The sequence below is a fragment of the Notolabrus celidotus genome, chromosome 12 (assembly GCF_009762535.1).
Source record: "Notolabrus celidotus isolate fNotCel1 chromosome 12, fNotCel1.pri, whole genome shotgun sequence".
NCBI lineage: Eukaryota > Metazoa > Chordata > Actinopteri > Labriformes > Labridae > Notolabrus > Notolabrus celidotus.
This window is the reverse complement of record NC_048283.1, coordinates 26580832-26603968: the sequence shown is the minus strand read 5'-3', so window position 1 is coordinate 26603968 and position 23137 is coordinate 26580832. Positions and strand designations below refer to the sequence as shown.

Sequence of the window (23137 nt, the reverse complement as noted above, 5' to 3'; positions counted from 1 at the left end):
ACGCTGTCAGTGTCTGATAAAGGACTCCAGTGGAAAAAAAGAAAGAAAGCAAGATGTGTTTTTCTTTTTCTGATGCATGTCTTTTCAAGTAATGTTTCTAATGTCTAACTGACATGACTGGCATCATCATTATCATTAGTATAACAAGTAATACTAGGAATTATAGAGTATTTACTGTATTACAGAACAATACTAAGTCTTATCCTGGTGAAAGTGACATCCATGGTAGGTATTCAACAAACAAGGCAGACTGGGTACAATGAATCAAACGCACCCTTCCCAACACTGTATGTTTCAGAAGTGGGTGACGGCTATTAGTGGATCAATCTAACAAGCAATGAAGTCACATTTTTTGTTCAGCCCCAATTCATTTAATCAAACACTTTGAAGCAAACAATCATCTGTCAAAAAAAGCACAGTATTGCTCCACGTGTATTTTACAGGTAGCTAATGCACGACCACTGGCACTGTAGTCCTGGTACAATAGCTTTAGCTAAGATGGTTGCAAATCAACTGAAGTTTTGTGCAAAGGTGTATTGATTTATAGTGACTTTCAGTTCCAGAGTAATTCAAAGCGCTGGCCTGGACTGACGAGGCGGTACTGCCCAGTGTGTCCTCTGTCATACTGCATTATAAGTGCCAGACTTGCAGTCGTTGAATATTTTGTGCGACACACCTGCAGTCCTGAACCAAACTTCAGGCCCTGTGTACGGTCTGTAACAACAGATTTCCCACTGAGGCTGTAGACTGTGTTTGTTTTGTTAGCCCCATGACCAACAGAGGTCAATATGATGGCAGTGCAAACAGTAGTGTGGTTTAATGTTGTTTGTGAGTCTGATTCCATTGAAGTCGCTGCTCCGTGAACGTGTGGACCAGGGTACTTTCTTCTTCATCCCCAGTGTCAGAGTCCCGGGGAGGCTCACTGTAAATCTCTTGGTTGAGTTTGACAAACAGTACTGTTACCATAGCCATCATGACCCTGAAGGCCAGAGTTGAGCATGATAACTTTGGCCTACAGGCAGCCCAAAGCTCCTGTGCTTACTAGATGTGTAACCTAATGCTGCATGATTCTGAGTCTGTTTGGTTACGCCCACCGGCGGCTTTGACAATGTGTGTATGCACTCAACATGTTTGTTGGTCACATTACCATCCAGCAGTGCAGAGCCCAGAGTGACCAACATAGATGCTGATGAGCAAGAGCTTGCTGAAAAGCGACTTCTGCTACATGGCAATATTTGTGAATCCTTTACCTGGATGTTGAATGTAAATACATCCCAAAGCTATAATCAGCTGTGTTGTCAATAACTCTGTATAGAGATATAATATTTGCGGTCACAGCCACAGTCGCCTCTTTAACCATCTCAGCTTTAAGATGAGTGAGGCCTCATTTAAGACACACCTTCAAGCAGGTAGAACAGTTAGAACAGAGATATTAGTCCCTGCTGTGCTCCAGACGCACCCAAAGAGAGTCAGTTCAAGCGTTTGATGCTTCTGTTATCAGCTTACATCAAACTTGGAGAGGAGAGAAGGCAAGTTTACCCCATGAATGAGCTTCGAGGCTCTTGCACTGTAAACATTAACATCAGCTTTAACACAAGGAGCTGGTGCTCTTTGGACAGTGAGCATTTAGGTCAGCCTTGCTCTTCTCTGGAGCAACATACTTCATTGTGTCAATATATCATTGATAACAAGACTCGTGAAAATATATACAGGTGTGTCCTCGGCGGTGTGATATGGCACAGTCCTAAGAAAGATCTCAAGCAAGTACCTTTTTAAAAAAAGCAATACAAAAGGAAAGGGTTTTAATATTTGCCGTTAAGAAGTCTAGCTAAATTGAAGTCCTGAGACAAACTATGAGGAGTGTTAGTCGGGGTGCTTTGGTCAAATATGAAAACTAAGGACTTTTTTGACATTCTCATTAGTTTGCTCATTTAGCACTTTAAATTGCAAATCGCAGTCTTTAGTGCGGTTATATAATTGCACATTCTCACATCATGATTGCGTTTGGATTAGTTGTGCAGCACTACAGCAGAGAGGACGTGACCACACTGCTACTGGGTAAGTGGAGGCTTGAGTGACTCTGACACCCTCTCCTGCTGGCTCCTCAGATCATTGGTGCCAGTGTGGATGATGATGTGGTTTGGGGATCCCAGTCCTTTTTGTGCGAGCAGGTCCACAGCATGTTGGGTGTTTGGAGCCAACATGTGAGAGAGGAAATGTTTCTTGGTCTCATGCTGGTTGGTCTGTGGAGTGGGAGGAGATCATTGGGCTTGAAAATGGAGCTCTTGGTAAAGGGAAGCTGCTGGGTCGTTGGGTCCACTCCTGGCTGCTTTCAGTGAAGCGCACAGAGAGAGACAACAATTTCAATCTTTTTCCTCGTGTGATTTGAGAAAACAATCTCTGAATGTATAACGCTGTGTCTTGTGAATTTGTGATGGGAGTACCAAAGCTTGGAACAAAACTCAACCATGCAAGACAAAGAAGACAGAGAGAGCAGCTGTGGTCAAGCAAGCGTTGCTGATAAATACAGAGTGTAGAAATAGAGATATGAAACCTTATTTTCAGATTGATTCGTAGTGGTCGCCAGGGTCTGAAATTAGCACCCGCCAAATGCGGGTCTGTGGCGAGCGAGGGAGGGTAAAACCGTCAGGGTGCACCGATTTGGCAGATATGGAAATTGTAGGTATGAGGTACGACAGGGGGGGGGCACGGAATGGCTTAATAAAAACAATTCACCTATTTCTGCTTTGCTAACTAGGCCAACTATGTGTATGTGTGATAGAAGTGAAGTGGCAGGTAAACATATTAGTGTAGCAGAGTGATATGTGACAGACAACAATGTGAATCAGACCCTCCTCTCTGTGTTACCCTGTGACATTTCAGCAGAGCTGCAGCTGCAGGAATTTTCATCTGTTACCACGGCCCTACCTGCTTCAAAGTGTTCAAACTTGGTTGTCTAAAGTCATGGAAATATTTTCATCCCCAAAGGGGGGCCCCGCAGAAAAAGTTTGGGAACCACTGGACTAATGCTGCTCAGTCTGTAAGGAGTTAACATTAGCAATGGACAGATGAGAAGGTTCTTTTGTTGGTGGGACATAAAAGATGACTTTGGAGGCTGTAAAAGACCACGAATCATCCAAGACACACAAACAACTAAATGATGTCTAAATATTTTTTTCTTTCAATTGGCGCATATAATTTAAAAGTGGCAGGAAGGAAATCTGAGTGGCAGACAAAAAAAATGACAGTGGAAAAAGTTAATTTTAGAACCTGGTGGTCGCGCTCTATAAGAGTAAGTACCACATTATTTGTTGTTCCATGGTGATTGACAACTGCACACTCTTGTTGAACCGCTTGAAGAAGTTCCTCTGTTATTATCTGTTAACATTTTGTAGATCTATTATTGGTAGTTTTGCCGATGACTGATTTAGACTTGGCTTATCAGAATTCTACATTAACTGACTCAGAAGTTATTTTCTTTAAAGTCTCTGTGTAAATAAGGTGGAAGAAGTTCACTACAGTCTGTGGTTTCTGTTCAAGGTGACACATTGGGTGACAGCAGTGTCATATGAAGGACTTGCATTGCAGGTTCTAAGTGTTTCTCTAGATCTGCTAGTTTTCTTTTCATGACTGGAGAAAATTGTTGTTATTGAAAATTACTGGGGAAACGAGTGGGTCTGGGTTTTCTTGCCTGTCCTGCCACATGTTAGTTATTGTGTGTTGTAAAGGTTTGTGTCAGGAACTAAGCCAGTGTGTGTAAAGCTGAGATTGACACATAATTGGACATATCTGACAGGACCGGCGGCCACTTCTAACATATTCTAAATAAATGTGGGTAAACTTCCTCTTAGATAAATTGAAATGTGTGACACCAATAGAAGCTGTGTAAAATGTGCTCAAATTGTCAATGTTTGTGTAAAATGTCAGCGCAATAATATATATTATTAAGATGTGATCACATGTTACAAAGTTTCCCTGTCAGCACTTCATTTAATTGCATTTGTTTTGTTTGTAGGGCCTCATCATTATAAATAATGTCTTTTCTTTCTTGTCAGGCTCCGTGAGGTCTCAGAGAAACTCAACAAATACAGCTTTAATAGGTAAGTATTGGTTAACATTGTATAAGCACCTTAAGTCTGCTGTTGTGACGATAATCATTACCATTACAGTGTACATCATCTCATTGGTCTTTTTGCCTTCTTCTTCTTCTTCTTCTTTTCTGCAGTCATCCACATCTTGGTCTTTTGGAGCAGGAAACCTTAAAACAGTGTGTCGTGGGTCCCAACCATGCTGGATTTCTCCTTGAGGTAATGCAATATTAGCTTGATCACACCTTTAGGTATGAAGAGTATTGGCTCATTTCACTACTGTATCACCTTGAATCCTTCATTGGCATCTTACTAGGGGAGTAATGTGTTTAACAGCGAAACACGGCATCACAAGTCAATGTTAAACTGGTTTGCAAGTAAACATCAGCACCCCTGTTCTTGGTCTTTATATAACAATGCAATGAATATGTTAGTTCAATATGAAGAGAGCCATGTTACATTTTTAGAATGGACCCTTACTGTGCCTGAAGTGACAGGCATGCTGGATAGACTTTCGCTTACCTGGTCTCTAAACTGCAGCTTAATTTCTGATAGATACATAGATAGATACTTAGATAGATAGATAGATAGATAGATAGATAGATAGATAGATAGATAGACTTTATTTCAGACCCATAGGTCGATATCAGCACGAAAATAATATAAAAGACTAGAAATAAGTAAAATACATGTCCAGCAAGAAATATAAGATCACATATCTACAGTTTACACATTCATTTTGATTAAAACATAAAAAGGCATTTGTTCCCGTGTTTCCAAAAACAAGAAAAATACCTTGTGTCACTTAATGTGAGCTGAGTGAGCTCACTTCAGAGTTAGATTTGATCTAAACTGTAAGTATGCTCTCTTAAATATCCCCAAACTGGATTAACAGCTGCAAAAAACATCAAGTGTTAAAGTGATGTCACCCTGGAAGCTGGTTGTGGCTTTTTCGCTGACATACATAGACTTAAAACATCATCAGCAATGATGACAAAGATACAAGCAATGAGTTTTTTACCCCTGGTACACTTTTCACTCAACATGCATCATGTTTCCTTTAGTCTTACAAGGCTGTAAATGACTTAAATGATGAAGCAGTAGTCACAGTGCTCTGTTCACAACATATCCAAGATGGTGGATGAGGCAACAAAGCCAAACAGCTGAGGGAAGTTGTTTCCTTCCTATTCTGGCTGCGAATGATTTATTTGATGGATGTGCTAGATAGCTATGCAGCTGGCAACGTTTGGTCTGACTACCATCCCGTCGTCCACCATGTTTGCTTACTCTAAAGTCTCATTTGACCATGAGAGACCATGAGAGATTCTGCGAGACTTCCAGTTTTATGAGTCAGGACTTTGTTGGCCTTCAGGTTGCACACTTCAACTTTTAACCAGGTATTATTTGTAACCATGTGTAGAGAGTTACTGGGACCATTGGTAAGATTTTAAAACTCTTTTATTGTAAGCCACAGAAGCTCTGAAAAGACTTGCTGCTTGCAGAGTGCTGTTTGGAATCATATTAATGGAAAGTTAACTGGAAGGAGAAGAGGGATAGGAAAAGGTGTGCATGCAACAGGGAAGACTGCAGCCTTGAGGGGACGTTCAAGAGCAGTTGATTAAAGAACTCGGGAGAGCTTCACAAGAAGTAGACTGAGGCTTGTGTCGCTACATGGAGAGCCACCACACACAGACCTCTTTAAGGAAGAGGTTGTTTTCCCAAATATTAAGCAAGAGAAACAGAGTCTGAGGGAAGAGGAGAAAGGCACAGAATTGGAGGTGTTTTAAGTCAAGAGTGAAGATTTGACAGGCTGACGATTTGGGATGCCACGTCATCTGCTGGTGTTGGTCTACTGTGTTTTATCAAGTGCAAAGTCAACACAGCTGCTTCATGCCGTGCCGCATTGATGTTGAAATTCGTGGTAAAGTAGCCTTGGCCATGCTTCTTAGTGTATAAATCAACAAACATATCTCTTATTTTCATTAGCTTTGAGCCATAATTATCAAAATTGGAACAAAAAAATGCTTTAAATATTTTACTTAAATGTAATGATTGTAGAATAATTGAAAGCTTACCTTTTTTATGAAATGTAAACAATTCCAATTCTCCAATTTGATGTTTTGCACCTCATGGCACTTCATCGCTATTTCTAGCAGCTGTAACTAATGTTTCAAAAAGTGTTAAAGTTTATTTTTTAAATGACATCATCGTCACGTGAAATTTTTTTGTGAATTTGTGGCTATCCAAAACATTACAACTCATGACCTATTTTCAGCATTGACCCTATTTTCATGGAAATAAATGTGTCAGTGTGTCAGAAAAAGTTGTGATTTTAGACTTCCCACTTCTAGTACTGGTAATGTTACTGTTGTAACTAAAGGAACAGGGTTTGATGTCGCCAAAACATAAATAACATATTCCAGTAAGCCAAACCTCAGAGAGGAATGATGATGATTACACAGAAATAAGTGAAGTGAACAAAAAGAACCACATGGGCTCCTCTTAAAGGCAGAATGTCAGTATGGGTTACATAAGAAGGGATTGTATTTTTAAATTCCTTTCATCATAAACAGCTCACAGCAGAACTGTCTGATATTTTCCTTCCATGGATGTTTATATTTGTCAAATGTGTTAAATGTGTTCCTCTCTTTTAAAGGATGGACGTGTGTGTAGAATCAGTTTTGCTGTCCAGCCTGATCGCCTGGAGCTCAGCAAACCGGATAGCAGTGATGGGTAAGACTTTTTTATATTCTCTATCATTTGGAAAGTATCGTTGCTTTGGAACTGAGATGACAGGAAATGTTCTTTATGACGTGCAATAGGAAACACACCGAACATGCTGAGCTTTACTAATGGAGGTCTCTGTAATCTGAGTTCCCCCTTTGTCACACTATAATATTTGATATCGTACCAACTCTTCAAAAAATATTCTGTAAAATGCACCAAAAGCATGCTTCAGCAGGCAGCTGTGGCTGGTGGATGCTTTGGTGTTAATGTTTTACCAACTCTTTTTCTCGCTTTTTAGAGCCCTTGTCCTGCAGTGTTTCATGCATCATGGGAACATATTTGTTTTGTAAAAGTACCTTATTCAAATCTTTACCTTCATCGACCAACAGGAGTACGGTCTCAATTTTTCGTGCAACTTTCTGAGTCAGTTGCCCTTTTGGTGCTGCTAGTATTAGGGACCTATGAGTATGGCAAATTGACCTGCAACAAAGGGAGCATGAGTTGTCCGCCTGGTAAATGTTGGTTTTCATTTGCTGTTTCTCTTATTTATTTATTTATTTCACCGCCCTTTGTTCCAGAACTATTTAAATATCTCAATGTGAGTAGTATAATTTAATCAGAATCTCAACTACTTTGGTTAAACTCAAAAGGTTTACAGTTAAGTGAAATCCTGAAACAGCAGAAAGCAGCAGCAGCATCTCCCAACCCTAAAGACTTTAAACTCAAGGAAAGCCTTAAAGGAAAAATTACTTACAGATAATCGTGATTCCTAAAGGGTGTTGCCTTGCTAGTCTCCAAAGTATCCCCTCCTGTTGCACAAAATAAAAAATAAAGTTCAGAAAACTCATCTTGAACCAAGGGATACAATATAAGATGACCTGGGGTGCGTTCGTTTTATTCACCCTGGTAATTAATGGAAGTTTTTTTTGGTCCTGTCTGGGACTTCTGTAGGTATGTAACCGATCTCCCATCTTTTGTTTTCAGTTCAAAGTTGAGCAGTGGTTCAGGGACAGGAAGGAGCTCCAGGCCAGGCAGGACTAGTGATCCGCCCTGGTTCCTGTCTGGCTCTGACACACTTGGCCGACTGGCAGGCAACACCCTTGGGTAAGTTCTGGTAGGGTTGGTAGAGACCAATGGTCCTGAAAACGTCAACTGTTCATCACTAAACTAGCATTGAGGTAGGGGTGTAACTCCCGCACAATTCATCATCCTAAAGAATTAACTTATGGGTGCTTTGAAAATCGATTAAATAAGTGTCGACCATGTAACATATCACACACAATGGCATCAAACAGAGAGGTCACTTTCTGCCTCTTCACTGAATTTGCAAGATGTAGTCTTTCTTGCAGGGCTTTGGAGGATTGAATGTATTCTTGTTGCCTTATCTTAGGTGTGCAGAAATTAATAATAAGATGATTCATTTCTGACTCTGATTTTGTTTCCTTTAATGTGAATTCGTGTATATATATTTCTATCTGTGCGGTGTCCTTGAGTGCCGAGAAAGGCGCCTTTTAAATAAAATTTATTATTGTTATTATTATTATTATTAAGCCTCTTAGTGAGCCCTCTTATTGAACTTTAACTGAACCAAATGCTACCACTATTATCCTAAAAGGTAGAAAGTACATTTCTTGTGTTTTATTAAAGCCTAAACTCATATCATGTGTTAATATCAGGAAAATTACCACATTGAATGTCTTCCCTGTGAATGCTGCTGACACAGCCCCCTCCCTCTATGTTGTCACAGAAGTTGAATCCCTCTCTACTCAAATGTTTTGGGGGGTTCAGTCAAACTTTGATTTTGGCCGTTGTCTCAAATCTTGACCTTGCACTGTATGAAACAGGAGTCGCTGGAGCTCTGGTGTGAATGGAGGCGGCGGAGTGGGAAGTGGAGGTGGAGCAGGGGGAAGCGGAGCGGGAAGCGGCAGCAGTGGAGGAGGCGGAGGGGGTGGAGGAGGTGGCGGAGGAGGTAGTGGCGGAGGTGGAGGCACATCAGGAAGGTCTTCAACTGCAGCTCGTGACTCCCGTAGACAGACCCGGGTGATCCGTACGGGAAGGGATCGTGGATCTGGTCTTCTAGGTAGTCAGCCTCAGCCAGTCATACCAGCTTCTGTCATCCCTGAAGAGCTAATTACTCAGGTACAGATTCCTCAACTTATCTTGATCTTCATAAAGACGTTTTTATAATGTTAATTTCTTTCTGTTCCGAACTAAAATGTACATTAAACAATGCACTCATACTGGGAACTTCCACTGGTTGCGTGTGCGGTTTGCTCCGTGCTCCGTTGTCCATTAAAACCCACCAGCTACGTTTTCAGAGTGCTGCACAGAGAGCCAGACAGCTGAAGGCATTAGATCGAGGAGTTCCTGCATTAAATACAGAATCATTGCTTGTCCACCTCCTTAACAAGCTTCTCCTTATCCATGCTATCGTGAATGACCAGAGAGAGACAGACAGACAGACAGACCAAACACTCATTCGATGGAAGTTCCCTGTTACTTATCCATGCTATCGTGAATGACCAGAGAGAGACAGACAGACCAAACACTCATTCGATGGAAGTTCCCTGTTACTAGAAATCAGCAGACAAAAATATGCTTTCTGTTTTCATCCGTCATCCTCACACAGGCACAGGTTGTTCTTCAGGGGAAGTCCAGGAGTGTTATCATAAGGGAACTCCAAAGGACCAACCTGGATGTCAACCTTGCAGTCAACAACCTGCTGAGTCGAGATGACGAAGATGGAGATGATGGCGATGACACCGCCAGCGAATCTTACCTCCCTGGAGGTTTGTAATAATAAATCCAGAACATGAAGTTAGAAAGGAAAATGGTTCACACTCTCTAACGTTGCAACCCTGTGTGCCTCTGCTCTCTCCAGAGGACCTGATGTCCCTGTTGGACGCAGACATTCACTCAGCTCATCCCAGCGTGATCATTGACGCCGATGCTATGTTTTCTGAGGACATCAGCTACTTTGGTTACCCGTCTTTTAGACGCTCCTCACTGTCTCGCTTGGGATCTTCCCGAGGTAAGTCATCATCATGCTTCTGACAAGATTAGGGAAGGGCAGGGTAGCAGAGGGGCTGTAGTCGTAACACTGGTAATGGCTTGAGATTTGTTTTGTTTTGTTGAGATTGAGCTCTAAAAGCTAAGAATTAGACAAATGTTATGAAGAGAACACTTCTGTTATTTTCTTGTTTTTGATTTTCTTTTTACAAAGATTAAAAGGTAGTTCTTATGTGAAGAAATCAAACTGTTATTAGACATGGTTAAATAAAAAGTGTGTTGGATTTCTTTCCCTCTTTGCTAAATGTAAGCTGAGCTGTGGCATGAGTTTGAAACAAATGTCTGTTTAAAAATGGTTCTGCTTGTTTGTTGGGTTTTTCTTCTCTCGTCTGTTCAGCTGGATGTTTGTAACAGGGTTAGGCTTAACCGACTTTCCATGTTTGGTGTTGTATGATGCATGTAGTACATACTGTGAGCTCTCTGAGAAAGGCCCGCTAGGACCACTTGTCTTGACAGAGAACCTTAGAGGCAGTTCAATTTAAAAGCCTACTTAGCCCACCTATAGCCCACATGCATGCTTTTGTTTCTGTCTACTTCTTCCTCTGAGTCTCACTTTGATGCGAGTGCGCAAACTGACTCACCCAACAGTACAATTTAAACTCCCACTCTTATTCTGTAGTGCAATTTGATTTGCATTACAGTGATTTTGAAGAATCTCTCTCTCTCTATCCTTAAAACTATGTTGACGGGTCTTTCCCAGAGAGTGGCTTACTCCTATCCCACTGGTGTGACCTTATTGCATACCAGTTCTCCTTCTTCCCTTAGAGCGAGACTCAGAACTGTTGCGTGAGCGGGAGTCAGTATTGAGGTTACGTGAGCGCCGGTGGCTTGATGGGGCCTCATTTGAAACTGAGAGAGGCTCCACCAGCCGTGATGGTGAGCCAAGCTTGGACAAGAAGAGCATCCCAGTCCAGAGCCCTGTTTCCTTGGGAGAGGAGCTTCAGTGGTGGCCTGACAAGGTAGGAGAAGCCTAAACAGAGTTTTAGATTTGGGGTCCATGGGTTTTTATGAACTATAGAAAATATTTGTGAAGTTTATAAAGATTTAAGTAGAAAAACACAAACCTTTGCTAACGTATTCTTGGCTGTTTCTGCACCTGCATGATATTTCCCCAATGGGTAAGTGAATTCATCTGAGATCTCGGCTTTATCAGACAATGACCGATCTCTCCCACTTGCTTTTCAGGATGGTGTGAAGTTTGTGAGCATTGGGGCCATGTTCTCAGAGCTGGTGGCTGTTAGCTCCAAAGGAGAACTTTATCAATGGAAGTGGAGCGAACCTGAGCCCTACAGGAATGCTCAGGTAGAGAAATAACTCTGTGTTAATGGAAGAGCTGTTATTAAATGGAGTCAAAGCACATTTTTCACATCTAATATCTTTTTTTCTTTTGATTTGTCCCCAAAGAATCCCTCCATTCATCACCCACGTGTGTCCTTCCTCGGCCTGACCAATGAGAAGATCACCTTACTGTCTGCCAATAGCATCAGAGCCACCGTGGCCACAGAGACCAACAAGGTGGATCATGATTTTTCTCTTTTAATTCAGAAAAGTGTACTTTAATTTTCTCTTGGTTAAACCACTTTGCTGCAGTCTAACTTGTCTTTAGTAACATGTTTACAAATATTTTTGCAATGAATTCCATATTAACACAGTTTTGTGAACTCTAGGTGGCGACCTGGGTGGATGACACACTTAGCACCGTGGCCTCTAAGCTGGAGCACAGCGCTCAGGCTTTCCCTGAGCTCCAGGGAGAACGTCTGATGTCTCTGCATTGCTGTGCTCTCTACACCTGTGCACAGCTGGAGAATAGCCTCTTCTGGTGGTAAGAATAAAGTGTTTTTCTATACAACAACATTAAATAGGAATGTTATCCTTTTGTCTTTAATTACAAAATTGACATTTATAAATGTTTAAATGTAAAACCTTTAAAAAAACGGAATATTATCAATTGATAAATATTCTGCCATTGCCTTTTATAATTTATTATTATTATTTTAGTAGGTGTCGTGTTTCCATACATACAGCACTGGCCAGGAAGATAAAATCCAAATTTTAGTTAAGACATTTTCATACAGCACACAGAAGAGCAAACATTCGCCCCAACTCTAGAAGATATAAATGAATTATAAATGAAGATATAATTATTATTTCTTATTCTAGAAATATAGATATACAATTCAATAAATCCTTCTTGACAATACTGAATAATATAATACGTTAAAGCTGCAAGCAGCATCGAATGAGTCCTTGCTAATTCGCCCACGTTAGGGTGCGGTGCATGTCAGGGTTTAGTGCAAGTCATGGTTTACTGCACTCATCATGAAGTGACAGCACACAGTGGAGTGTAAAACTACTTAATCAGGCCACGTATTTCTGTCTTCCTGCCTCTTGCCAAACGTTGGTGCTAAGACAAATGCAAAAATAGCATAATGATACATTCAGAAAGGGATACTGCACTTACATGTGAAGTTTGAGGCAGTTTGCAGCTTCTATGTGGGAGTAACAGTAATATGGCACGATTTTATAAAATTGAACATTATAATTAGCAAATTTTTCAAAGTGATCTTTTTTCTTTTCTAATGGAGAAAAGTTAGTTTTAGGTCTAAATGTTATTGAAGTCTTTACAGTTCAGTGCTTTGATCTTTCTGCAGGGGTGTTGTGCCTTTTAGTCAACGGAAGAAGATGCTTGAAAAGGCCAGGGCCAAAAATAAAAAGCCAAAGTCTAGTGCCGGCATCTCCTCAATACCCAACATCACTGTCGGGACACAGGTAAGACAGAGTTCAGAGTTTCTGTCCTAATATTTATGTCAGCTTTGAAAATGGTGAAAGTCCAATAATGAATTTAAATGTCTATCTTCCTCAGGTGTGTTTGAGAAATAACCCCCTCTACCATGCTGGTGCAGTGGCCTTCTCTGTCAGTGCTGGGATTCCCAAAGTGGGAGTCCTGTTGGAATCCGTCTGGAACATGAATGACAGCTGCAGATTCCAGCTACGCTCACCAGAGAGCCTGAAGAACATGGAGAAGACCACTAAGATCCAGGAAATCAAGTCAGTACCAGTTATATGAAGAGAAAAGACTGTGTGTGTATTTGTGTGTATTTAAATGTATGTATAAAATTAGGCAGGCTGTGTGCCACTCGAACATATAAATTGTTTCATATTTCTGTATTTATATATTATAATAGTCATGGTGGATTTCTTAGACCATTAGGCGACAGAATGTAGTTTTACTTTGGATATCATGAATCTGAAATGCTTCTCTTTATCTCACTCCACAGGACGGAAAGCAAACCAGAGCTTGTAAAGACTGAAATGGGTCCTCCTCCATCTCCAGCTTCTACCTGCAGTGATACCTCCTCGATTGCTAGCAGTGCTTCACTGCCCTATAGTACGTCTGCTTCACTCTCAACAACACTTATGTACTGACTTTCCTTGTGATCTTTAAGGGAGAGAATCTGTTCACACTTTTATATCAATAGTTCTTAGATTTTTGAAATAGAGAAATGATAGATGATACTAATAATTTGCAGGGGAGTGGGAGGAATGTGGCTGTGGCTCAGTGGGTAGAGTCGGCCGTCTATCAATCGCAGCGAGTGAATGTGACGAGTAGTGTAAAAGAGCTTTGAGTGGTCAGAAAGACTAGAAAAGCGCTATATTCGTACAAGTCTATTTACCATTTATAAGATTGCTACATCAAACAAACGGCCACTATAATTAACTTCACTTTGATATCACAGTTGGTGAATGTGTGTGTATTTTCTGGAGTGTTCAAACAAATAGTGTTTGCGATGCGTTTGAGAGAGAAGTCATGCTTACAGGATCTCAAAATTTTGTCTTGTTGAAAGACCGCATCTAAAGTTGACAAAGTGGATACCTTCACAATTGAAACATCCACGACACATCCAAAATCCGGAGTTGAAAACGTATTCTTGGACACAATTACTTGGAAGGATACACTAAACCACTGACTCAGAGGAACTAACACAAGGATTGTTTCATCTCTGCTGAAGACAAACTGACACCGGGGAATAATTGTGAACCTGACTGAGTAAGACTCGACTGGGATACCTTGAAACCTACAGTGAAAGGAAAATAAATTGTATTTTGAGATCTAGGAGTAACCCTGCAGTGGGAGGAGAGATTTGAAAGCACTTAAGCCTTAACAATGGAGGCAGAGCTGCACAGCCTCCTCTCCACAAATGCAAACACATCCAATCCTTCTGTGGACTCTCAGCACCTCCAAACCTTCCGACAACGATTACAAATGGATCAATTCCAACTTTTTTTTCCACACTGACGATCCACAGGCATGGCTCACTCATGGCGTGGTTCTGTCAAGATGGAGCACGGATGTGATTTTTCCAAGTTTTGCAACCGGGCTCATCATTGAATCAGGGATACATCCCAAAACATATAAAAAGAATGGAGGTTATGATCTGCAATGGAAGGAAAACTTTAGGACATTGAGAATATACGTGTAGAGGTTGTTTTGGGGGAAGGTGGACTCTGAAGATAAACCAAGATGTTGATCAAACCACTATCCACATCGACAAGAAGAGAACAGTATAGATCCAGGGCAACATGTGCCCCTCTAAGGAAGGCTGTCAGATTCAGAAAGAGAGCACAAGAGGAGAAACCCCACGCTGGTGTATTCAAGTTGTGTATTTAATGGATAATTACTCTCTTCTGGAAGTTGTCAACTCCACACAAGTCGCAGAGTAGACATACAGCCTCAAAATCAGCAGCATTAAAGAGCTCATCCACTCACAGCAGGTCATATGGTCAGCCTCAAACTGCAGCTTACCAGACTGCCTGACAAATGTTAGGATCACATGGACGACGCAACAAAAGACTTTTCACAAACTCTAATTTAAATTACAGCGATAAGACGATGTATATCTGTTAATGGTTATAAAACAGAAATGTTTTGTTCTTTTTGACTTTTTTTTTCTAACAAGCAAAAGGGGATGTGTTGTCCCCATAGACTGTATAAAATATGGACGTAGAATCCGTGACGTCACCCATCTGTTTCTGAAGTGCTGTTTTGAGACCAGTCGCGGCGGCAGCCATATTGCTTCTGTCGAGCCAGTGTGACGTAAAGAGGCAGAGTTTTAGCCTCCTAGCCAACAGCTGCAGCGTTCCCGCAGGCAGCTGTGCCTCTCATTGGAAGACTCGCAATCTCAGTATCTTCAAAATTGCTGCATTAGAAAAAAATTCACCCCCTCACAGTGAGAGCACAGCGAGAAATGAGCTATCCAGACTACACTGGTCTTTTGTACCAGGCTGTAAACATGTTTATTTCTGCTGTAAAGATCGGCTTTTTCCCATTCATGTGTATGTGACTTCCGATACTTCCAGAGCCAGTCTCAAGTGGATCCTCGATGAACTGCAGCTTTTAACACTTCCGCATTGGACTCGTATAACCGGAGGTTGCCGCTTGGTTGTACCACCCATGTCAAAAAGGGGGCACACTATAGATTTTTAAGTGACCTGTTTGTGTCTTCTTTTTTGACAATATTCATAATATCTGAGTCAGGTGTTGATGATGTAGCTTATTGAAAAAAATCCTAAACTGAGTCCTATGCAGTGAATCAGGGACAATCAGCTGTACGAAACTATTCAAACGGTGACATTTAAAGGTTCATATTTAGTATGAGACATGATGCCTCATGCTGGTGTGATCATTTAATGCATTTATTGAAGGGACTTGCTGGAGGATTTCTCTGATAACCTGCAAAGCATGTGTGGAGACACTATTAGACATTGTACGAGAGAAGTTTCCATTAAAGGATAGAAATCTTTTCAAGATAAAACGAATAACAATGATGAATTGGTCAACAAATATACTACGCACCAGTTTATGGTGCTGTCACCATGGAATGTTTATCTGTTGGAGCTGAGGCAGCCACAAATGTGCACTTTAAAGGACATAGAACAGTGTATCACTGGCTTTTGCCAGTAGATGGGGCTATGGCTATGAGCCAGTTATCATGTGTTGGAATGGTCTTTACAGTGCATTAATAAAAAGTAAAGATTGTATGGTATCTCAAAATTGTATGAAAGTTCATACCCCTTGTTTTCATATAGGTTGTGGATCAATTTGACCAAAATGCATTTGTAGATAAGTTAAGGCTAGGGAAAAATCTGCATTAAGATGTGTTCAGGGACACCCCTCGAAATAGGGAAAGTATTTTGATATCTTTCAATCTAAAGTGTGTCTACAACACACTGACTGTTGCTTTGTGCAGTTTTTCTTTTTGTACGTGTTTACATCATTGTTTTTTATTTGAGTACACTGCGATCAGAAGACCTAAAGTTTATATGCTGTCTTTCTTGCAGAGCGCAGGCGTTCCACCCCGGCTCCGAAAGAGGAAGAGAAGGTGAATGAGGAGCAGTGGCCTCTAAGGGAGGTGGTATTTGTGGAGGATGTTAAAAATGTCCCTGTCGGAAAGGTTGGTACATTCTGCAAGTTTAGTGATATCTTGAAAATATAATAATAGAGGTTGTTTCAGTCTCTAGTTACTGTGATCATGCTTTAAATAATAATACTAGCCTGTCTCTGTCTGTCTGTCTATGGAATGAAAGCTCAGTTTTGTAGCACATGACCTTTGTATTATGTCCTAGGTGCTCAAGGTGGATGGTGCGTATGTTGCTGTCAAGTTTCCAGGAACATCAAGTAGTGTTAGCAACCAGAACAATGCTGCTCCCACCGACTCCGACCCCTCTTCACTGTTACAGGACTGCAGGCTCCTCAGAATAGATGAGCTCCAGGTAATGCAGCCAGTATTGCTCATCTACATCTCAGAATTGAAAATATGAAGTTAATATATTTTGCAGGTGTGAGCCTCCCTGACACTAATCTTTACCTCTATCTCACTCATTCTGGTCTTGACAGGTGGTCAAAACTGGCGGGACTCCTAAAGTTCCAGACTGTTTCCAACGAACTCCTAAGAAGCTCTGCATCCCAGAAAAGGCAGAAATATTGGCTGTGAACGTTGACTCCAAAGGTGGATTTTTTTTGTCTCTTTATGACAGTAAATACATCAGACTTCAACTATTTCTTCATAGTTTTCTGTTTCTGTATTTTTGACATTTGTCCATCTTTCAGGAGTCCACGCAGTCCTAAAAACTGCCAACTGGGTAAGGTACTGTATCTTTGACCTCGCCACAGGCAAAACTGAACAAGAGAATAACTTCCCAACTAGCAACCTGGCCTTCCTCGGGCAGAGTGAGCGCAATGTGGCCATCTTTACTGCAGGACAGGTAAGATCATCTACTTTAAAAGGTGGTTCTTTTATTATTTTGCCTTGCTTTATACAGATCATAATGTTGTGATTGAATTTCCCTCAGGAATCTCCAATCATCCTTCGCGATGGAAATGGCACAATCTACCCAATGGCCAAGGACTGCATGGGTGGAATTCGAGACCCTGATTGGTTGGACCTTCCTCCTATAAACAGCCTTGGAATGGGGGTGCACTCTCTTGCAAATCTGCCCTCCAACTCCACCATTAAAAAGAAAGCTGCTATCATTATTATGGCTGTTGAGGTAAACAAGATCGTGTATTCTATCTTGTCTTACATTGGTTTTTTTTTATCATGTAGTTGCCATAAATCATTCAAGAAGACCAAAAGGAAATGCTGCTTTAGTGACACATGAAAGACAATCTAAACCAGTCTCTTCAATCTCTGTGTCTTCTAGAAACAAACACTGATGCAGCACGTTCTTCGTTGCGACTACGAGGCCTGCCGCCAGTACTTGGTGAACCTTGAGCAGGCCTTCCTATTGGATCAGGGCAGCCAGGCTCTCGGCGCCATCTTGGACCATCGCTGTGATGGGAATCGAAACATCCTCCACACTGCTGTCTCTGTCTGCTTTCCTTTTAGTAACAAAGAGACCAAAGAAGAAGAAGGTATCTTATGTTCAGGATCTCTTAAATTAGAAGTTTATGTTTTTCATTTTTATAATTTGCTTGTTGCAAACTATATTTGTATTCCAACATCCCAATGATGTGGACTTAGCAATATTAATAGTAATAGTAATACAATTATTAAAATAAATACTGATAATAATTAATTATTATTTTTCATTTTTGCATTAATTTAATTTTTTTATTAATCTATATATTTTACTATTTTTATTATTATTACTTTTTTTGTTTGTAAAGAATTTGAAGGGAACTCAAATTTGAGTTTGGATTAAGTATTATTTTCTCCCTGATGGGATCATGTTTTGTCCCAACAGAAGCTGAAAGGTCAGAGAGGAACACGTTTGCAGAGCGTCTGTCTGCTGTGGAGGCGATTGCAAACGCCATCTCTGTGGTTTCAAGCAACAGTTCTGGGAACAGGACTGGGTCATCAAGCAGCAGAGGGTAAATAACTAGTTGTTTCTTTTTGTGCCACACACACCAGTAATATAAAAGTGAGGATAGTATGTACTGGCAGATCTGTCATTTAGGGACTCCCTATGAGAAAGGATTACTTTTACATCATACTGCAGTTTCCATATCCGTCTGTTTGTTTCTCGAGAGACATGTAAAACACTTACACATTGCAATCCCCAACAGCGCTGTAACAGAGTTCCACCATCACTACACTTTTGTTCCTCTACATTGAACTCTGCAGTAGCATCATTTTGTGTTCCAGCATGTGATTTCACATGTCTAAACACACTGGGAGCTCTGCACACACTCAGACATGCACTCAGGCAGTGCTGTTCCCCCTGCCAGCTCTAGAGAGAGAGAGATGAAATATATGCATACATATACATTTGATATCTTTGTCCCCAGGCTTCGTCTGAGAGAGATGATGCGGCGGTCTTTAAGAGCGGCAGGTCTCGGCCGTCATGAGTCTGGCCAAGCACCAAGTGACCACCAGGACCCTGTGTCCCCACCCATTGCCCCACCAAGTTGGGTACCTGACCCCCCACCCATGGATCCTGGTCAGTACATTTTTAAAGAATAAATATATCTTTGTTCCTTTCAGACAGGCAACTGGTGAAAAAAACATTCTGTCGAGCAAGTTGTTGCATTGCCCTAACTGTTCTACGAGTCGTAGCTACAAAATAATCAAGCCAAAAACTCAATCCTTTCCCTACTTCTGCAACAGACCACCATTCTTTTGGTGTCATTTCAGTTAGAAACCCTAGTAGTTTGCACATTTATTTGGATTTTAAATATGACTTAGTTTCATTTGAAAATATCTAAAGCTTTGCAGTTACGACCCCAACTTGAAAATGTCACTTCACAACTTCAGAAACTGGTCTCCTTGGTCTCAAATGTTTACAGAGTGTTGTTAAAAGTAATGCAACACAAAGACAAACATGCCTTCCTCCCAGCTTTTATGAAACCTGCTTCTGGAATCAAATTTGAAATGAACATGTTTGATATGTCATCTTTTCCCTATTTTCAATCAAAGATGTGTTTAACAACATTTTATGCAACGCCCTGACTTTTTTGGAATTGGAGCTGTATGTTTAAAAAATGTGCTAACGTTCATGTTATGTGGTTTCAAATCTTTGTAACATATCAGAGCTGTTGTTTGATTTTCTCAACAGATGGTGACATTGACTTCATTCTAGCACCAGCTGTGGGTTCACTCACCACCGCCTCTACTGGACCTAGCCAGGGACCAAGCACCTCAACCATCCCAGGTACAAACATCTACATTATAGAGCTGTGTCAAAGGAAATCAATAATACATCTAAACTTCATACATAATGTTTTAAATACAAGGACTATATTGTGCCTCATTGGTTGTGGAACAATATTTAACTTTTGATTTAAATTCTTACAGTTTGTATTTTTGTGTTAGTTCTTCTTTCTTTTACAAAACACAGAGATCTTAATGTTTGTCTTTACACACACAGCTTCACTAGGATGTGTCTATCTGGGAAGCTTCAGTACAGTTGCTGGATATCTGTTTTACCAACCACTAAAACACAAAGACACAGAGCTGAATATTGTACTCCTTTCTTGGCTCAAAACAATAAACTCACATTTCTTTAGAATGAATGTTTTCTATGCATTGACGAGACAACTCGGGGTTCAATTTGTGGTGAGAAAAACAGAAAGTTTAAGAAAATTTAAGAGCAAAGGCACCAGCAGAGAATGATGATAGAGGCCAATTAATGACATGTATGAACTGTATGCAGTGTGTTTATACATTCTAAGAGGTTTTGTTTGTCTTCTTCATATAAGCAGGTCCATCCACCGAGTCATCCGTGGTTGAATCTAAGGACCGGAAAGCCAACGCCCACCTTATCCTGAAGCTGATGTGTGACAGCGTTGTTCTGAGGCCTCACCTCCGAGAGCTACTGTCTGCCAAGTACGTCATGTTAACCTCCATGCCATTATGAATAAAATACTTGCTGTTCACCAAACCAGTGGACTTTTTGTAAATGTGATTGTCTTGATTCATCAGTTTGTTTACTGTTTATTCAAAGTGCTTGTGTGTTTGTTTGACAGGGATGCCCGTGGAATGACTCCCTTCATGCTGGCAGTCAGTGGGAGAGCATATCCTGCAGCCATCACTGTGCTGGAGGCTGCTCAGAAAATGGCTAAGAGTAAGTCAATGAGTCATTTGTGTGCTTTCGGTCATACATGGTTTTCTCAGCTAATAACCGGTAAATTGAAACTTTTAGGATTCCATTTTTACATACATTTCTTTCTCTGATGTCTTGAACACAGTGGGTGACCCAAGCATTGCAGACAAGGAGGACTCAGATTCAGTGTTCATGGAGATGATTTGCCCCTTGGAGACCAACCCAGACGATTCACCCCTTTATGTTCTCTGCTGCAATGACACCTGCAGTTTCACTTGGACTGGAGCAGAGCACATCAACCAGGTTAGTGCTGAAAACACCCATTACCAGAAAGACTGACACAGAATGTGATCACTATCAAGTAGTTTCTGTTTAAAATTGGAGTTCCTTTTCTGGAACAGACTGACTCCTAAGTCCTCTGCGTGGTCCTGATCTCTACCTGTTCTTCCCAGTGTTCCTTACATTGTGGTTAAAAGTAGAATTGCATAGAAGGTAATCTCAGGAAAGCTAGCATTTAATTCTGTAAGGATTTGACACAGCCGTAATGGTGGCAGTTATGTCCCTGGATTTGTGTTTGCATCATCCTGCTTTTAACACGTCTACCTACTGAAGAAATCAAATGGTTTGCTTATTCAAGAAATCAAGAAATAGCAGACTGTTGCTCTGAAATGTTGACTTGTGCAACAACCAGAATCAAGTACTAACACAGCTGTGTAAAAAGCACGTCCAATAGAAACTTCAGGCAGTGCTCCCTTTGTTTTCTGCACAAGTGGGTCATACATTATAAGGAGGCAAAGCTTAAGCTCTTTAATGTAACTCACAATGATTTCGTGTTTAGGACATCTTTGAATGTCGGACCTGCGGCCTGCTTGAGTCCCTCTGCTGTTGCACTGAATGTGCCAGGGTGTGTCACAAAGGACATGACTGCAAGTAAGTCCAAGTTTTGAGTGTGTGGGTAACTAAGCTTGAAAGGTTTAATTGAAAAACATTTGAAGCATACATGATCATGAACTAATCTCTGCTCACTCCTAGATTGAAGAGGACCTCCCCCACAGCGTACTGTGACTGTTGGGAGAAGTGTAAGTGTAAAACACTGATCGCCGGCCAAAAGGCAGCTCGGTTGGATCTGCTCTACAGGTTACTCACAACCACCAACCTGGTCACCACGCCAAACAGCAGGTAGGACCCTTGTTGTTGTTTTACCATCTGAACTTCATATAGTGTTACAGAAGTCACTTCACGCTGTGTAGAAGAGGAAGAGCGTTGTTTCTGACTGTCTTTGTTTCTGTCTGAAGGGGAGAGCATGTCTTACTGTTCCTTGTGCAGACTGTTGCCAGGCAGAGTGTTGAGCACTGTCAGTATAGACCACCACGCATCAGAGAGGACAGGAACCGCAAGGCTGCTAATGCAGAAGGTAGATTCTCATTCACATGTTACTCACCTTTGGAAATGAAGATCGTCTACTACTTTATCTCGAGGCTTTTTAAAACACAATTACCTCAGGGCATCTGGTATATCATCCTCCAATCCATTATTTCAGAATCTGATATGCCGGATCATGACTTGGAACCTCCCCGCTTTGCTCAGCTGGCTCTGGAGAGAGTCCTGCAGGACTGGAATGCCCTAAAGTCTATGATCATGTTTGGTTCTCAGGAAAACAAAGACTTGTAAGTATCCCAGCTGTCTTCCCCATGATCGTGGTTTAGTGTACTGAACTAGACTGAGAGATGCACATTGTTTACTCAAACTTGAAATCATTTTTTGAAATAGTTTGAGAAAGTAAAATCAAGTTTTCTCATAAAATTTGTTTTTAATTGAAACAGAAAATTTCTTGAAACATTTCAGTTTATGTGTAATGAGTCTAAAAAAATAATAATTTCACTTTCTTAAATAACTGATGGAACATATTTAACTTTTTCATGAAGTCGTAATTTGTTGAGAAGCCCTTGTATATTATATTTGTTTCGTTTGCATGCTTGCATTCTTTTATCCGAGCAAACTTTCAGGTGCGAGAGAGGTCCCCCTTAGATTCAAAATCTCAATCAAACCCTTACTGGAGATCCACACATTGATGCTATGTAACAACAAATAATTGATTCTCTTTATTTTTCCCTTGCCTAGACTTAGTGCCAGTAGCAGAATTGCTCACCTTCTACCGGAGGAGCAGGTCTACTTGAATCAACAGAGCGGCAGCATCCGCCTTGACTGTTTCACCCACTGCCTCATTGTCAAGTGTGCTCCTGACATCACTGTAAGTCCAGTTCATCTCCTTCCTGAGCAATGCCAGTCACAATGGAAACCAATCAGCTTCTTCCTGATGCATGATTTATTTATGACGCACCAAATCTCAGAGCATATGCTTACGTAATCAAAATAAAACCACAATTATAGCATCTAATTATTGGTGACACATATCCTTGTACTACTATTGTTGACATCTCCCTGCTTTTAAAGCATTTTGGTCCTAACGCATTGTTCTTTTTTATTCCTGTGTTAGTTCATTGACACCTTACTAGGTACATTAGTAAAGGAACTGCAGAACAAGTACATCCCTGGCCGTCAAGAGGAGGCAGTCAGTGTCACCAGGAGGTTTCTACGCTCAGTGGCCCGGGTTTTTGTCATCCTCAGCGTTGAGATGGCCTCATCCAAGAAAAAAAAGTAAACACTGAGTCAAAGGCCTTAGATATTATTTGTAACTTCAGTAATCAATG

The 23137-nt window shown here is 40.9% G+C and overlaps 1 protein-coding gene across 16 annotated transcripts in view; it reads left to right on the top strand.

The window, feature by feature from the left end:
* Nucleotides 1–23137, top strand: part of ubr5 (ubiquitin protein ligase E3 component n-recognin 5) — a 39282-nt gene that overhangs the window by 2992 nt on the left and 13153 nt on the right. For 5 of the 16 annotated variants that reach the window (XM_034698401.1, XM_034698413.1, XM_034698400.1 and 2 more), the window contains 32 exons: nt 4056–4100; nt 4226–4307; nt 6745–6821; nt 7800–7919; nt 8660–8954; nt 9445–9604; nt 9697–9846; nt 10632–10843; nt 11070–11186; nt 11289–11399; nt 11552–11706; nt 12536–12653; nt 12748–12932; nt 13163–13272; nt 16224–16336; nt 16509–16655; nt 16780–16891; nt 16993–17147; nt 17235–17432; nt 17586–17796; nt 18129–18255; nt 18673–18824; nt 19440–19535; nt 20083–20209; nt 20350–20447; nt 20572–20729; nt 21265–21356; nt 21459–21605; nt 21722–21840; nt 21967–22093; nt 22548–22677; nt 22924–23084. In XM_034698401.1, coding sequence (XP_034554292.1) covers nt 4056–4100; nt 4226–4307; nt 6745–6821; nt 7800–7919; nt 8660–8954; nt 9445–9604; nt 9697–9846; nt 10632–10843; nt 11070–11186; nt 11289–11399; nt 11552–11706; nt 12536–12653; nt 12748–12932; nt 13163–13272; nt 16224–16336; nt 16509–16655; nt 16780–16891; nt 16993–17147; nt 17235–17432; nt 17586–17796; nt 18129–18255; nt 18673–18824; nt 19440–19535; nt 20083–20209; nt 20350–20447; nt 20572–20729; nt 21265–21356; nt 21459–21605; nt 21722–21840; nt 21967–22093; nt 22548–22677; nt 22924–23084 — 4407 coding nt within the window. The remainder of the gene's footprint in view (nt 1–4055; nt 4101–4225; nt 4308–6744; nt 6822–7799; nt 7920–8659; nt 8955–9444; nt 9605–9696; nt 9847–10631; nt 10844–11069; nt 11187–11288; nt 11400–11551; nt 11707–12535; nt 12654–12747; nt 12933–13162; nt 13273–16223; nt 16337–16508; nt 16656–16779; nt 16892–16992; nt 17148–17234; nt 17433–17585; nt 17797–18128; nt 18256–18672; nt 18825–19439; nt 19536–20082; nt 20210–20349; nt 20448–20571; nt 20730–21264; nt 21357–21458; nt 21606–21721; nt 21841–21966; nt 22094–22547; nt 22678–22923; nt 23085–23137) is intronic. The other 11 variants (XM_034698415.1, XM_034698404.1, XM_034698403.1 and 8 more) reach the window with 3 other exon arrangements.